The 17,111-nt window shown below is 29.7% G+C and overlaps 1 protein-coding gene and 1 pseudogene across 1 annotated transcript; both read left to right on the top strand.

Moving 5' to 3' along the window:
• Nucleotides 1-8,162: 8,162 nt before the first annotated feature.
• LOC149062765 (uncharacterized) lies at nucleotides 8,163-10,607 on the top strand. The gene is made up of 3 exons (XM_089215406.1): nucleotides 8,163-8,529; nucleotides 8,988-9,089; nucleotides 9,922-10,607. Exons 1-3 carry the CDS (start codon nucleotides 8,163-8,165, stop codon nucleotides 10,605-10,607), a joined length of 1,155 nt encoding a protein of 384 aa, XP_089071532.1.
• Nucleotides 10,608-12,790: 2,183 nt separating this feature from the next.
• Nucleotides 12,791-14,161, top strand: LOC149062764 (uncharacterized; annotated as a pseudogene).
• Nucleotides 14,162-17,111: the final 2,950 nt, after the last annotated feature.

Genomic DNA, 17,111 nt, shown 5'->3' with positions numbered 1-17,111 from the left:
CTACAATATACTTTATAGTGCCCAATACCACTTATGTTACCGGTCAATGAACAAATTCCTCTGAGCTCATAGTTCATATTTTGAACACTTATTACAGGGGGTATATCTGATAGTTTTATAAGTACAGTAGTCCTCGGATTTTGGCTGGTAAGTCCTAAAATTATGTAAATTATTAATTATTTCATTATTAAGACTTATAATATTATTTTAAACAATATTATGATTATGCATACTCACCTTCGTCATTTGGAATTATTTCTATAAATAAATGCTGGTTTGATAGAAATGGTGTTAAAGTTTTAATATTTGTACATGTCTTACTGCCATTCTTATGTTTACAAATACTGGTGATGATACAAGTACGTTCATAAATACATTTTTCAAGTTCATTGAAGTTTCCATCATACATATAGGTTATATGGGAATATTGGTAACTCATTTTATTACATTTTGAATCAGCACATTCTGTTTTATCATATATTGTCGGGAGGTCTGGCATAACACATGTAAGTAAATTGTTGAAAGTTGTTTCACATTTGAGTAGTGTCTGATTGTACTTTAAGGGAGTTTGAATTGGCTTCTGTAAATCAATTAAAATTTTTGCTCTGTCTCTATATGTGTCCACTGTGGATTCCTTTCGATAGAATTTTTTTGATAAATTGTATAAATATAGAACAGATATGTGTTTCTTCGTTTGATTTTAAATATTTTTCACTGTCACACATAGCAACCATGATCAAAGACACTGCAGTGTCAAAGGCTTCAAAATTTGAAATTGGAAATTGGAAATTGGGGCATTTCCCCAGCCCCACCACCAAAATGTTGGTTTTAAAAAAAAACTAAACCTCTACAAACGAAAAAAATGTGATTACAAACCAATACAAACCGGCTACAAACGTGTGGTGCAAAAAAAATTTCTAAACTCGAAATTAGGGCATTTCCCCAGCCCCCCACCAAAATGTTGGTTTTAAAAAAAAACTAAACCTCTACAAACGAAAAAAATGTGATTACAAACCAATACAAACCGGCTACAAACGTATGGTGCAAAAAAAAATTCAAAATTCGAAATTGGGGGGGGGGGCTGGAGAAACGTACCTATTTATCGTCTGGGGCTAGGTAAATTGAGTCCGAGATAAGTTTGGTACATTTTGAAAGCGGTAAATTGAGTCAAATTCATTGACTGCATGTATATGATTTTGAATATTGCAACATGCATTTTTATTGCATAAAAAATAATTATATAATTAATAAAAATGCATGTTGCAATATTCAAAATCATATACATGCAGTCAATGAATGGCTACAAATCACAAATAAAAATTTTATAGTACATATTTTTAAATTTTAAATGCATATAAATCGTTTTTCCCTGGGACACAAATTACCTACTACCTATTTTTCCCCGGGACTCAATTTACCGAGTTAGGGCCATTTGGGACTCAATTTACCAACTCCGTATCGTCTAACGACCATCGCAAGCGATGTGGCCCCCGTATAATCGTATACTCGTCACATACACATAATAATAATATAATAACAGGACCACGCAATGCACTTATCACGTATGTCATAGTAGCCAGTGTATTGTACAACATTGTATCGACCTCGAAACGTAAGTGTGATTTGACGAAATTCTCATACAACCAACTTTTCGGGAATTTTTAATTTGTATATTCGATTCCTCTATAGGTGACCTGATGATTGCAACTTTTAATTTTGTAGTAACAACATAACTTTTTTTGGGGGGTGGGGCAGAAGTGTGTCTATTATCAATTTGTGGACTAACCAAAACAACCAACCCACACTAAGTAATCTAACTAAAGTCGGACACTCGTTACCTATCTATAATCATAACTCGTACATTTGATCAAAATGTTTATAATAGTTATGTATTAAATAATTTATACACATAATTATATGTATACATCAGCTGGATAGTAGATGATTCCTTATTTTGAAAATAAATTAAACTATGTTAGAATGTTGAGACTTGACACTCTTTAGTCTAATATAATAATTTATTTTTCTATACTAATTTATTAACATCAGTGACAGTTGCTATCAGTTTTTTTGCATTTGATTATACAATTTGGTTTTTTTTTTTAAAACGTTTTAAAATAAATATGACGATGTTTGCGCCCGAGGTGTCTGGTAAATTGAGGCTGCTGATTTAATCTGTTTATTCAAGTCATTTTGTGAATATGTGATTGATTGTAACTTGTAAGTTGAGTCCCATAAAAACTGCACCTTATTTTCTGTTCTTACATATTATATAATAATTAATGTATAATGTGTAGTCGACTGTCATACCACACGTTAATTTAACTGCAAACGATCGAATCTACAACTTTATATCAATATATCTATATAACCTATATTATTATTTATTATTATAGTGATTTTTTTTTTCAAATCAGATAATTTAGTCATACGTATTTCTCATAAAAAATCTTAAATAACGTACATATACCTACATCATACATGTATAGGTTCGTAGTGAGACAGAGTGGTGTATTTATGTGCATTGAGGTTTGTGGCGCCGTAGAATGTTAACGGGTTGGTTACTAGGTAGACATATTGTATGATATTATTGTAAGTAAAGTAATTCATTATAGTATTCGGCATTAGTATCTCCTAATATAGTAGGTTAAATTCATTTTTGCCAAAAAAATTGAATTTGAAAATGTCATTGTGTGTATAAAATATAGCAATATACCTATTTAAAAGTTTCATATATTATCCACGAATAATATTTTTAAATTACAACAAAATAACCAAAATCGTTATTCTTGGTTTTAAAACATAATTTCGTCCAAATATGAATTTAAAATGTCTAAAAAATAACTGAGTAAATATATTTTTTAGATTTTTTGGTTACAGTATGATAGTTCAGTTATAAAAACTGAACTTATATTAATCTATATAATTTTATATTGCATTATTAGTAGTATGACAAGTGTAAATACTAAATTTTAAAGTTACCACGCCTGATTGAGAATTGAAACCATGGCCGTAACTTCGTTTAGCCCAACCACCATCACCTATTACTGTCATGTATGTGGTACCTTTATGGAAATTTCATTTTTCTATAACAATTTTATTTTCTAGCTCACCGTTCTTTTGGCTGTATGACATAAGCGCCAAAGGTACAAAAATGACCTTTCATTTGCGCCAAAATCTGTAGAACATAAGCGCCAAAGGTACAAAAATTACCTATCATTTGCGCCAAAATTAATATTTTATATAAATATTAAGTAGGTATAGTTGTTTAAAAATTTCTATATCTTATAAAAATTATATTATATTAATATTATTATGTTGATAGTAAATTATAAAATAGGTATAGGTACATCAATATTTAATAGATTTAATAAATTGGTTGATTTTTTATAAAAATAAAATGTCGATAATAAATTATAATATACATGCACATCCAGTGGCGTATATGGGAAGTTTAGAAGGCCATGCAATACAAAAAAATGGACACCCACCCACAGTGGCGTGGCGAGGTAAAAGTTACATGTGGGCGAAGTAGACTTAAAGAGGCACTTTTAAAAATTTTTTTAACTTCTGTCATATTTCTCTATGGTTAATTATAAAGCCCTATGGAACGCGAGGCCCTTTGAGGCGTGAGGCCGTGGGCAATGGCCCACACCACCCACGCCTAGCGCCGCCACTGCCCACCCACAGGCCACAGCTCAAAGGGTTGAGCCAGCTACCATCTTTATATAAACTCAAATATTGTTTTTGTTTACCTATTACTATTTGTTTTTTTTTTTTTTTATAAAAAACCAATTCTTTAAGTAAAGGGTTAGGTTAGGTACTAGGGTAGGTTAGGTTAGGTTAGGTTTGACATACCCACCTAGCAACAGTGGAAAATATAAGTAGTTGCAGAAAATAAACAAAATAAACAAAAGTTACTCATAAAACTATTTAAAGAAAAATGTTATATATTATGGTATTCACAAGCCATTTCAAATTTATTAAATACAAAACTATTTGATAATATGAATAATGATGATAAAGAAAACATTGTACAGTTAAAAGAGTAAAGCCTTTGACAAAACATTACTTTTTTGAGCAAATAAATTAATAATTTTTTCATTATCTATGTCAACATCTTGCTCACATGAAATTCGCATAAGATTTTCCAGTTTATTTTAAATAGTAAGTACCATTTAAATAGTACACAATTTTTATAATTGACACATAAATACATTTTACATGGGTTAGGTATTTTCAAGTAATTTTGTATTTAATGTAGATTGTCATACCTTAATAGCTTTTATAGTTATACAAATTTTGTTCATGATTATCTTGTATATAAATTATATATATAAATCATTAAGTATTAGTGTATTACTATGATACAGTGGCCTCATTTGTGGGTTGCAAGGGTATGCGAATACATCCCATGCATTTTTTTAACACACTTTTTGTGTAGATCATTTCATAAAATTATGATTGCTTATCTTGTTCTGTATAAACAATGAATGTTTCATACTTCATCAAAATCCTACTTATTTCTCAGTACTCTTAGTATCTCAAGGTTTACTTTTATCTTTTATATAAATATCAAGTATCTATAAATAATTTAAATTTTATATCGAAAACACAAAACATTGATACCAACCCATCTAGTCTCCCCACCCACCCCGAGTTGTGACAACCCATGCAGTTGCATTACTTGAGAAGATATATATACGCCACTGTGCACATCAATATTTTATACATTTAATAAATTGGTTGATTTTTTATAAAAATAAAATGACGAAATTACGAAATAGGTACTAACAATATGTTATAACACAAACTGCTCACCCACTGTCTATTTGACAATCTATCGCAGGCGTGCCCAACCTTATTTAACTTGCGGGCCACATTCGAAATTTATATTTATACTGCGGGCCGTATATGCTTCATGGTTTTTTTAGGTATTATGCGAATAAAACTGTTGGACTAAACATAAATTCTTGAAAATGTAATATAAGGTTTATCATAAGGTGTTGTTGTTGTCTGGTACTAGTAAACATTTTTGCAAAATGTTTAATAATAAATATTATTATTCTATAGACAATTAGTCAAAAACACATATATTTTTTAAAAACCTAACGTCAATTTAAATACTTTTTATATGTATCTTCTGCTTCGTTACCTTATAGTCGGGTTTTCGATATCCTCTTCAATTCTATTGGTATTATCTTCTTTATTTATTTTTTTCCTTTTTTTTGTATCTACTAGACACTAAGTTTTTTATGCACTTAGATTTTGAACTTCGTTTTGTACATTTAGACTGTTTACCGTGTTTTTTGTTTGCCATAATTTATTCGTCCAATATAAAACACTAGTAAATAGGTAGAGAACTATAGAGACTAATAAAATATGCGCTCACACTACACAGTCTACACATTCACTGTAGAATGACTAAAATGACAATGTTTGTTGTTGTGGCTGGAGCAGTTGTGGCCGCCGCCCGGGCCCCGTGGGTTGTAGAGACGTCGGTCGGAACGGGTGTAGAGACGTCGGTCGAAAAAGAATACCGGCCAGGTACAGCGTAGTTGTAGAAGAAAAAAAGAAAAGATTTTGTTTAGTCGGAGACCCGGCGACGGAGCTTTTCGATGTTGGTGGGGCAGGTCAGTGTCGTCATATTGTGGGAATACATCATATTCGGGGAGATTTCAGCATCGTTCCGCCGGTGCGGTGCCGCCGGACGCGACGAGAGCGCCGACAGCAACGACGGCCGTGTGGACACCGTACACTGCGGGTTTGTGGGGGGCCAGGGGACGGGAGTAACCGAATTGGTTCCCGTTTGGCTGAATTGGTTCCCGTTTGAAAAAGGTATTTTATTAAGTTGAGCCGAATTGGTTCCCGTTTGCGTACAGGTAATTTTTAATTTTTGATAATTGGTACAAAATATAAATTAGATAGTATAAAATATAAATGTACCTTCATGGCAATATTCTATAGTCTATACTCTATAGTATAATATACAATAATATGGCAATATCTTTAATATTTATATATTGGCAGTTTAGCAAATTATCGGTGAATTGAATATTTAAAGAAAGTTAGTTTCAAATTTGCAAATCAAAGCTTTTAAGTAATTGTAGGTACCTATTTATTATATTTTATTATTTGTATTTTGACTATAGTTGACTTCCAAATCAACGATTTAAAATTGTATATATTCCATCTTTTTTTTATAACACACATTAACGCACATTTTTAACCAAGCCTACTTTTAAGTTGACAGTCCTAAGCCTGTAAAATTGAGAAGGAAAATGTGCGTAATTAAACGGGAACCAATTCGGCTTAACTTAATAAAATACCTTTTTCAAACGGGAACCAATTCGGCATGTGGGGTTGGAGCTCGGGAACCAATTCGGTACCAGCCCAGGGGACAATTATTACATAATACTGCGGTCATTTCTGCATTAGCGCGCGATAGTCATAATAATATATAAATAAGGTATGCTCATTAGTGAAACTATGGGTACAGGTATGTTTGTTGTAATAATCATATCAGTGCAAAAAAAATGCTATGACGTTACAAGTGGAAATAGTATAATTATTATTTTATATTTGATATCGTGGTGCGACTATTATTGCAGTAGGTAGATGCCAGATGGTAGTTAGAGTAGGGGTATTGCGCGATTCTGATTACTAGTAACGCGCTCCGACGGAATTCTTCAATAACTCAATCGCATATTCCCCCTTAATAAATTCGTTTTCCCTATAATCCGACGATCCTATAATTAAACATCTTATAGGTATTGGAAATATTGATTCTGATATAATATTATCATCTAAATGAAACAATGTAATTTCATATTTTTTATCCATTTAATATAGAAAAATAATATAAGCTTAAAAATTAAATTTCCTATTAAATTTTTCTCTTACTAAATATAATATAAAAAATAAAAATATCTGAATTAAAAATGTCTGACCCAATATCTTTAAAAGTACGTTTAAATAAACAGGGTTAAAATATAAATATATTAAATTATCAGAATTGGAAATTAACAAAAAATATGAAGTTACTGGTTTTGAAATTATTAACACTAATCAAAATGAGAAAATCTCTGTACCTTATACTTAATAATAAATATAAACTCTTTTTACCAAATAGATGTTTAAGAATTATCTCTAACAATGAATGATTTTCAGTGGAATACATTTTACATTTATTACAGATATGAAAAAATGTTTGATAATGGAAATACATACCATCATTTAAAGTTTGAAGCTGATATTCCAGATAATATTGCAGATAATTTACTAAAATAATTAAATACAGAATATTTCACATACAAATATATACAATTATCTGATCTAAATATCAATGAAAAAAATAGAATAATATCCTTTAAAAAAATAACTACAAAATATGGAGAAAGAGTTTCTGTTTTATTGAATAATAAACATATACTTATATTACCTTACAGATTTGTTAACACTATCTCTGAACAAGATATAGATAGATATAGGCCTGGTGCACACTTGCGTTATTTTAACGCGCGGCAACGCTGCGGCACCGGGGCAATGTACACCTAGCGGAAAATATACATACCTATAACGTCATACATACGTACGGTCAGTACCATGATATAACAACATGGTATGATCGCAAAAAACCATTTTTGGTTCTAGTCTGCGCAATACGTCACTTGCTTACCCATGTTATCACAAACATAATATCGACTTGTTATCAATTGAATTTTCAATTTGTTAATTATTGTTATTCAACTGAAAGTAAAACAATATTATATTAATATTAGCTGTTCAATCGTTCAATGTTCATCGAATTATTCTAATTTTTTATTGTTCTTGAACACTTTCCCTAGAAACAGTTTAATTTACCTGCTCCTGTATGTTCCGTTTCTGAATGCACGACAGGGAGTAAATCTAGGCATAAATTAATTGGTACTGTCCGAGTTGCGGTCGCAATAGACGAATTGCGGTCGTAATAATATTGAAGGTAATAGGTACTGTCCGAGTTGCAGTCGTAATAATATTGAAGGTAAAAGGTACTGTCCGAGTTGCGGTCCGTATTCGGTTATCGATTATCGATTATCCGATAAGCTCTTATCCAAAATCCAAATTGCAGTCGGACATTATATCGTTTAGTTCATTGCAAGACGTCATATTGGACATATAAAATGTCGGAAATTTCAAAAATGTACAGTGAAAAGGGAAAAATGTTACTTCTATTAAATAATTTTAAATTTAGACAGTACCGTTCTCTAAAAACGGGAGAAATGTCATGGAGTTGTACGAATAAAAATTGTAATGCAAAACTATACACTATCGGCGAAGAACACGTGTTTTCTAGAACGACAAATGATCATACAAATCACGAAGCAGATCCTATTCAAATCTTAAACAGACAAAAAATAAATAACTCTGTAAAAAGGAAGGCTGATGAATTATCATTTTCGGAAAAGCCAAGGAAAATAATTCGTCAAGAGGTGGAGAAAGATGTTAATATTTTGAATACATTAACAGACAGAGACATGATTCGCATAGGTAAATAATATTACTATATAACTATATATTATTTATTTATATATTATATTTTATTATTTTAATATTTTACTTAATATTATAATCCTGTTAGAAATATAATATTATGATTATAGGCCATAATATCGAAAAAATATTATAACAATAAGTACAAGTATAAAAATATAATTTAAAAAAATATTCACAAGATCATAGTTACATTTGTAGAGTTAAATTGTTAAAAGCGATACCTTTCAAATGATTAATATTGTCATTAGTATTGTAAAATAAGCCATAAGGTTAAATTACGTATTTTTTCTGAACAATTTTTATATATATATTTTTTTTATGTTTTTTGGCACCAACTTTAATAAATTCCATAACTCAATCTCATAATTAATCCATAATTAAATCAAATTTAAAAAATACAGTTCAGACAAAATATATGTATATAAAATATATATTATAACTATAAAAACAAGAGTTTTCCCCTAAACATTTCCCCCTCAAAAATAACAAATATGTTCCTGTTGCACTTAATTTATTAAAAGATAAAAAAGAATTATCGTACAGAACAGTTATCAGTGGCGGTTTTGGGGGTGAGGCAAGTGAGGCGGTGCCTCACTTAAAAATTTAGTAAGAGGAATATGTTTTTTAAACAAATTAGACATAGTATATATTTTTTTCATTTGTATAATATATTATTAATGTTCTGAATTTTGTCATAGAAAAATGTCAAAACAGAATATTAGATTTTAATACAAACATCATTCTGTAGTTAATAGTAATTAATAATATGGTATCAGTTTATACGGGTGTAAGGACTACGCGGAGCACGGGGCACAGGTTGTTTCAGGCTAAAATTATACGCGATTTTGTTGCCCGGTGTCGACTGTGGTCTCGTAATCTTCCAACCGTACCCGTAAGAGCGACCGCTGACGGTGCCTCTCACGTGTAGTTGTATTTAATATTACTGAATAATACGATCCCGCACGCACACGAACCGTACGCATAGCACATGCACTTCATAGGCGACGATTGAGGCGGCATGTAAACATTGGCTCGGCCGAAAAAGTACACAATAATTATTGAATTATCATCAGTGTTGGTGACACTGCGTAAAAATCAGCTAAACGACGTACAATTACAACACTGCAGTTATCTTCTATTCGTATCGAATTGTTTAATCATAGTCTGTGCTTGTATTGTCGTCTATCTGCTATCTCTACTACCTATTCTACTAATCACTTTCTAATCTTTTCAACATGTCAATTTGTTTAATGTATTATAAGTTTGTGTTTTTATTATATATATATATATATATGTAATTATGTAAATGTATATAATTGTTGTATATATGTATGTTAATATTTAGTCGCCTCAGTCAAAATTGAATCCCAAAACCGCCACTGACAGTTATGTCTACGCTAAAAAGTAAATGTTTGGAAATGAATTTAATATTTAAACCACAACATATCGTTTCTGATTTTGAAAAAGGAATTCTTCAAGCTGCAATAAAAGAATTCCCGAACACCACTTTGGTTGGATGCAGATTTCATCTCAGTCAAGCCTGGTGGAGAAAAATCATGGGATTAGGACTGACTATAGAGTACAAAAATAAGAACTCGGAAATTGGAAAATGGTTGCACTACGTTTTTGGATTGACTTTTCTCCCTCCAGATGAAGTGGGAAATGTTTTTTTGGAATTAATCGCCGAACAACCTATAGATCCAAGAGTTACTGAATTTAGTGACTATTTGGTCGATAATTATATTGACAGTGATGCTACTTTTCCAACCACACTCTGGGCAGCTTTAAATAATAATGTTTGGAGAACGAATAATGGAAGTGAAGTGTTCAATTCTAAATTCAAAACTGAAAACCGATCGCCACATCCTAACATATTTGAATTTTTAAAGTGTATCAAAGATATTCAAATTGACACATATGCAAAAATCAATACAGTAGATTTGGAAAGCAATAAAAAAAGCGATAACATAAGTAAGACATTTATTAAAAATAAAATTAAACAGTATTTTAATAAAGAAATTGACTCACTAACATTTGTGAAAAGCGTGTCATACAAATTTGATCCGTTGTAATATGTATTATAAATTTATTATTTTTTTTTTTTTTATTAGACATGATATTTTTTAGGATATACAATATTTTTTTAGTTTTTACTCATATGTTTGCTTTTATTATTTTTATTCGATAAATATGTACCTATTTTGTATTTTTATGTGCAAGTGTAACTATAAATTTGTATTCTATTGACTCACTGACATTTGTTAAACACGTATTTTGAATCTAACCATAGCACAATAACATGTAACTATATCAATATTTAAAACATAATAATTAATAATATTTAATATTTAACTAATTATTAATATTAATCATATTTCCCAACCGCGACTAGATTTTGTTTATTTTTTACCTGCTTAGATTCCGACCGCAACTCGGATTTTTTTTTTACCTATTTTAATCCTGACCGCAACTCGGTATCAACCAATTAATTACAAGTGATGAGGAAATACCCAGGATACTAGGTTTCCAAAAGATCCTATAATTCAGAAGTTGTGAGTATCCGCCTGTAGAAAAGATAGAACAATAAATGTTTCATCTGGTAAGAACTAGATTGTTAATTAAATATTATTTATAATTTTATTCAGCATATTATAATATGCCTAGGTGGCTGGATAATATTACAATATTATATATTAATTATATATACAATTTTTTTTAATTGTTTAATATTCATATTTTATATATGAATACATTGAACATTAAAATTATAACATAAGAAAAAAAAATGTAATTGATAAAGGCAAAATCACTTAATTTTAATTAGTTCTTTAAATTAAAAAATATAGGTACATGGTACAAAGCAAAGTTGAAAACATGTATCTCAGATACTAGTTCTATTCTTTTACATAATATTTTTTATTTTTTTTTTTTATAGCATATATAATATGTTCATTACATTTTTCCAATGAAGATTATTTGGCATAAATGCAGTTTAGCTCCCAAGCGATTTTTTGGAATTTTTTTTTTTCAAAATGTGTGTTTTTGAATGCTTAATTTGATGGTACTTTCAAAAAAAAGCCGGTCGAACTTATTTTGGAAGTTATGGCCAAAAAACTTCAAAATGCTTAACTTTTTCAAAAAACGTGTTTTTGAATTGAAAATACAAAAAATTTAAGTTTTTAGAATTTTTTTTTTTAGATACGTTTGTGTTTATATGCTTAATATTTTGGTGGAATCATAATTTTCCTATCGTACTTACTTTTTATGTTATTGTCAATAAACCACATAAAACTGAATTATAAATTTATTTCAAACATTTGCATATTTGTGAAACTCAAAATTAATTTTTTTGACTTTTTTTTTTTATTCGACGAGTAATAACATATATAAGTTTTTGGTGAAATCAGAACTAACTTATATTTTTTGGTTTGGAAGATATAGATTAAAATTATAAGCAATAAAAAATAAAAATGTACAGGTAATATGTATTTTATTCATAAAATATAATATTCAATATTCAATTTGATACAACATAAAATATCTGCATCTATTCGGGTAGGAATATGATTTTGCACACGTATAATATGGTTTACCTATATGTTTACCTGATTTGGCGACACGCAATGACGCCTGTGTACGACAGTCACATAAGTGGTAATCTTCTGCCATGTATTTAAAGTATCGACATCTTGAGGGGTCAGTGTAATTTTTTTGGCATACAACAAATTGTGTTGTACTATTTTCCAAAAAAGCATTTGGTTTGTCACGTATTGAAACACGTAATCCACAATGACAAACATATAAACTTTCATCGAACATCCAACGATTCATCGTATGTTCATATGTGTGCTGTATAACTAAGTAAGGTACCGCCACACTGGTAATATCAGTCCACTAATCACACTTCTTTCTTCAATTCTAAATACACTCGTCGCCAAAGGCACTCTTCGTAATTACTTTCGTCCAATACCCATTTTTATTACATACTATTATTTCCACATTATAATAATCTTATCCATTTGTACTATATAATATTATTTCCTTATTAATATTAAAATATCTTTAGGTTCTAACTGACTAATATCAGTATAATTAATGTTTATATTATTTATAATATCACATTATACTATAATGATGTTTATGTTGATATAATAATAATAATAATAATAATAATAAAAGACCACGATTAAAGATTACTTATAATACCTACATTATCGAGTTTTTGCGTAGTCGTTGTCGTAGTTGCGATCTTGCGTCGAATTTAATTTTCAGAGTTGTGTCTTGTCTACAAAAGTTTTTAGGAACTGTTATAAACATGCCTCACGATTTTATTGATATTTACGAGCTTTTTGAGCGAAAACGTCAAGGGCCAGTTTCTATAGAAGTACTTGAAAAATTGCAGTCTTGGACACTAATTGCCAAAAACAATGCACTACAATGTGATCATGGGCATTATCTTAAATTATGTTTGAAAGCAAATTGTTTGGACGGATATGTATGGAGATGTCGAGAATATTACACAAATTCAAGTCGAAAAAAAGTAAATGCTTAAACTTTATTATTTGAAAATTCAGTTTTTCAGTTCCCAATAGTTTGACATTGTAATCGTTCTATAAATTTACCCATGCCCCCCCCCCCCCCATCGGGGGTGTTTTTTTTTTTTTAATTACTTTTGGCCTCCTAAAAAATCAATTTTAATTAATAAACAGTATTTTCCAAAGGTAAAATGTGATGTTTATCAATCTATAAGGAAAGATACATTTTTCCACAAGTCCCACTTATCCTTGTACAAGATTGTTAGTTTTACGTATTTATGGACGAAAAGTGTATCACTATTGTTCCTTTCCGAGGAGTTAGGGATTGCTCAACATACCGTCGTGGACTGGGCGTATTTTCACCGTGAAGTGGTTTTCGATGGCATGATAATACATCATGAAAAAATTGGTAGGTAGTTATTACCTTTAAAAGTTTAAAATCTAATAGTATGCTGTATCTGAATAGTATTTTAATATAACAATTAGGAGGAGTAGGTAAAACGGTTGAGATCGATGAGTCCAAATTTGGAAAACGCAAATATCATAGAGGACATGCAGTTGAGGGTCAGTGGATATTTGGTGGTATAGAAAGAGACAATGGAGCATGTTTTCTGTCGAAAAGCGGGATAAGGAAACATTGCTAGCTGTAATTAAAGAGTGGGTGCTGCCTGTAACACAAATAATAAGCGATTGTTGGAAAGTATGTATATAGGTACTTTCAATCTATTTTTCGGTTTCACGTTTCGTTTATATTAAATATATTCCAGAGTTACGACTGTTTGAATGATGAAGGTTTCAAACATTTTAAAGTGAACCATTCAGTGAACTTTAAAGACCCAATTACAGGCGCCCACACCAACACAGTCGAAGGAATGTGGAGACATGCGAAAGCTTCGCTGTCGCAATACTCGAGGAAAAAACATTTCTATGGCGGCTACATGGCCAAATTTATGTTTCTTAAAAAATGCCGTTTATTAAATCTAGACCCTGTAATTGAATTTTTTCGTTTAGCCGGCAATTTATACAATCCACATAAATATAACAACGAGGGGATCGACGTTTCTGATGACGACGATACTGATATAATATAATATATAATATTATCTAAATCTGTACATTTTGATTTTTTATTGCTTATTATTTTAATCTATATCTTCCAAACCAAAAAATATAAGTTAGTTCTGATTTCACCAAAAACTTATATATGTTATTACTCATCGAATAAAAAAAAAAAGTCAAAAAAATTAATTTTGAGTTTCACAAATATGCAAATGTTTGAAATAAATTTATAATTCAGTTTTATGTGGTTTATTGACAATAACATAAAAAGTAAGTACGATAGGAAAATTATGATTCCACCAAAATATTAAGCATATAAACACAAACGTATCTAAAAAAAAAAAATTCTAAAAACTTAAATTTTTTGTATTTTCAATTCAAAAACACGTTTTTTGAAAAAGTTAAGCATTTTGAAGTTTTTTGGCCATAACTTCCAAAATAAGTTCGACCGGCTTTTTTTGAAAGTACCATCAAATTAAACATGCAAAAACACACAATTTGAAAAAAAAAAATTCCAAAAAATCGCTTGGGAGCTAAACTGCATTCGTTCCGTTCTAGTGCCATGCCGCCAGTGGTTAATAAAAGATCGTTGAAGCAAAGATCACCAAAATTCACTGTGTCAGATTATGTAACTCCAATTAATGATAATTCTTCAGTTAACTACAAATTATATTATAAAGATTTTAATTCAAATTTGTTATTATTAATTTAACATTTTTACAGACCTTTCTTAAATCAGAAAATATGACTCACAGTCCAGTTGATTGCCGGCGTTCTAAGACGTATAAAATATACCTTTCGTAAGTCTTAAATCAGTAAATGGGTGTACCCAATAACGCCTTTTATTTTTTAAAACATATTTTTTGTACACAAGGTACGCAAAAATAATACGTTTGCTTTTATAAATTTCCATCGCTTGTGTCAAATTCATACTGACAATATATGTAAATAATAATATATGTAAGTGAAAACTGCAAAACTGCACAAAAGAAAAGTGTTATTTTTGCGTTCCAACGTCGTACTGACCATGATATAAAAACATGGTATGATCGTAACTTTTTGACGGTCAGATATCAAGGACTCTGTAAATATTTTCGGTAAGCTGACGATGTCATAAACCCGCGAAATTTGAATTTGTTGTAATCAAAACAGAAGGGGATTTCTGTACCATATTATACTTTTATTTTTTACATATTACATATTTTATATTATAGGTACTTAGCATTGTGTAGTTACACACATTGTGTTAACTTACAGGCAGAGGAAGCAGGTGATTAAAGCAGTAGAAAAAGTTGAAGCACTTGAAAAAAAATATGCATATATTATAATTCATTCCTATATTATATTATACGTATGTATTAGCTATTAGGTTATTAATTTACTGGAGTAGTTTTAGTGAACACGGCCAACTCGAATTTTGATTATTACCTAATGGCTAGTACAACTATTAATTTACCAGTAAACTAATAATTTATATAAAATGGCCTACCTATATCCTATTCTTTAAGAAGACGTGATATTCGCATGTGTTGTCTCCGTCTTACAAGTGCGTAGGTAACAAAGCAAATTTTACGCTCAACAGAACTACACGTTTAGCTCTGTTAGTTTAAAATTTAGAGTGAATTGACTTCTAATAAAATTTAAAGGTAATAATGGTAATATTATTACCTATGCTTCTCATAGGATTTTTATTATATTTTAATTTTAAAGCGAGTTATGGATATTTTTAAGATATACAAACAATTTACAATTTTAAGATATTCATAAATCGCTTTAAAATTAAAATATAATAAAAATCCTATGAGAATCATAGGTAATATTAACTTTAAATTTTATCAGAAGTCAATTCACTCTAATTTTTAAACTAACGGAGCTAAACGTGATCTGCTGAGCGTAAATTTGCTATGTTATGCACTTGTAAGACGGAGACGACAAATGGTTGTGTAGCGTTCTCTTAATATGCTGTGACTGCTAAAGTGCAACTAACAATACCTACGTCTATGTATTTGCATTAAAATTGTTCAGGATTACATTAGATAATGACTAATAAGTGATGGACGATGGTAGGTCAAGGAAAAGCCTTATTGACTTAATGTATTCAATCTAAAATAATAAAGAATAATAATTAAATTAACAATATATTTACATTTTTAATACATAATAAAATTAATAATTATAATAAATAATAACAAATATTAGTAGGTTCATTTACGTGTGGATATTATTATATTTTACTATTTATTTTTTAAATTTATTAAGTTTACTTTTTTTTTATCTTTTTTTATCTTTTATTGTTTGTTTTTCTTGAATCACTTTGTTTAAATGATTTATTCGAATAAATGTTCTTGTGCGTACCATAAAGTGTAATACGTCATTTGGAATATTAAAGCTATTTTTTATTAATATTAATACTTTGTCTGTTACTTTATCCATTATACCAGGTCCTTTATGAATATCGTTACGTTCATGGTATTCTCTAAATACCATTTCAATAAACTTGCTGCATCGAATCATGTCCATCGATGGCTTAAGTAAATTCCCCTCAGATACATATTCAGCCAAATTGCAGTTTAATCCATTTTTAGATGTTTTTGATTTTTCTGCTAATTCAGGATATTTTCCTATAAATTTTCTAGCAACAGCACCTGCCACATACTGTAGACAGTCTACCTCAATCATATTCAGATCTAAGACATCCAAGTTTGTCTACAGTAAAAAATATTCATTAAAGTATACAGGGTGATTCTTTTATCAAACAACACTTATTATTTGAAAAAGTATTGACTTTTTTCAAATTTTTTTTTTTTCAAAATTGTAGATTTATGCTGTTCTAGAATTGTATATCTTTTTTATATTTTTTACCCTTATATTTATTAGGTAAACCACTGTCAACTTTTGATTTTCAAATGGTAACCTATACTTAAAATTTCATAATTGAATAAAACTATTTTTTTCATTAATTAATACGTTCTAATTTTCATT

The sequence above is a fragment of the Diuraphis noxia genome, unplaced genomic scaffold, assembly GCF_037042655.1.
Source record: "Diuraphis noxia isolate RWA-SAM2 unplaced genomic scaffold, SU_Dnox_SAM2 contig0001, whole genome shotgun sequence".
Lineage (NCBI taxonomy): Eukaryota > Metazoa > Arthropoda > Insecta > Hemiptera > Aphididae > Diuraphis > Diuraphis noxia.
Note: the sequence above shows the minus strand (reverse complement) of the source record. Positions and strands in the feature narration are given on the sequence as shown.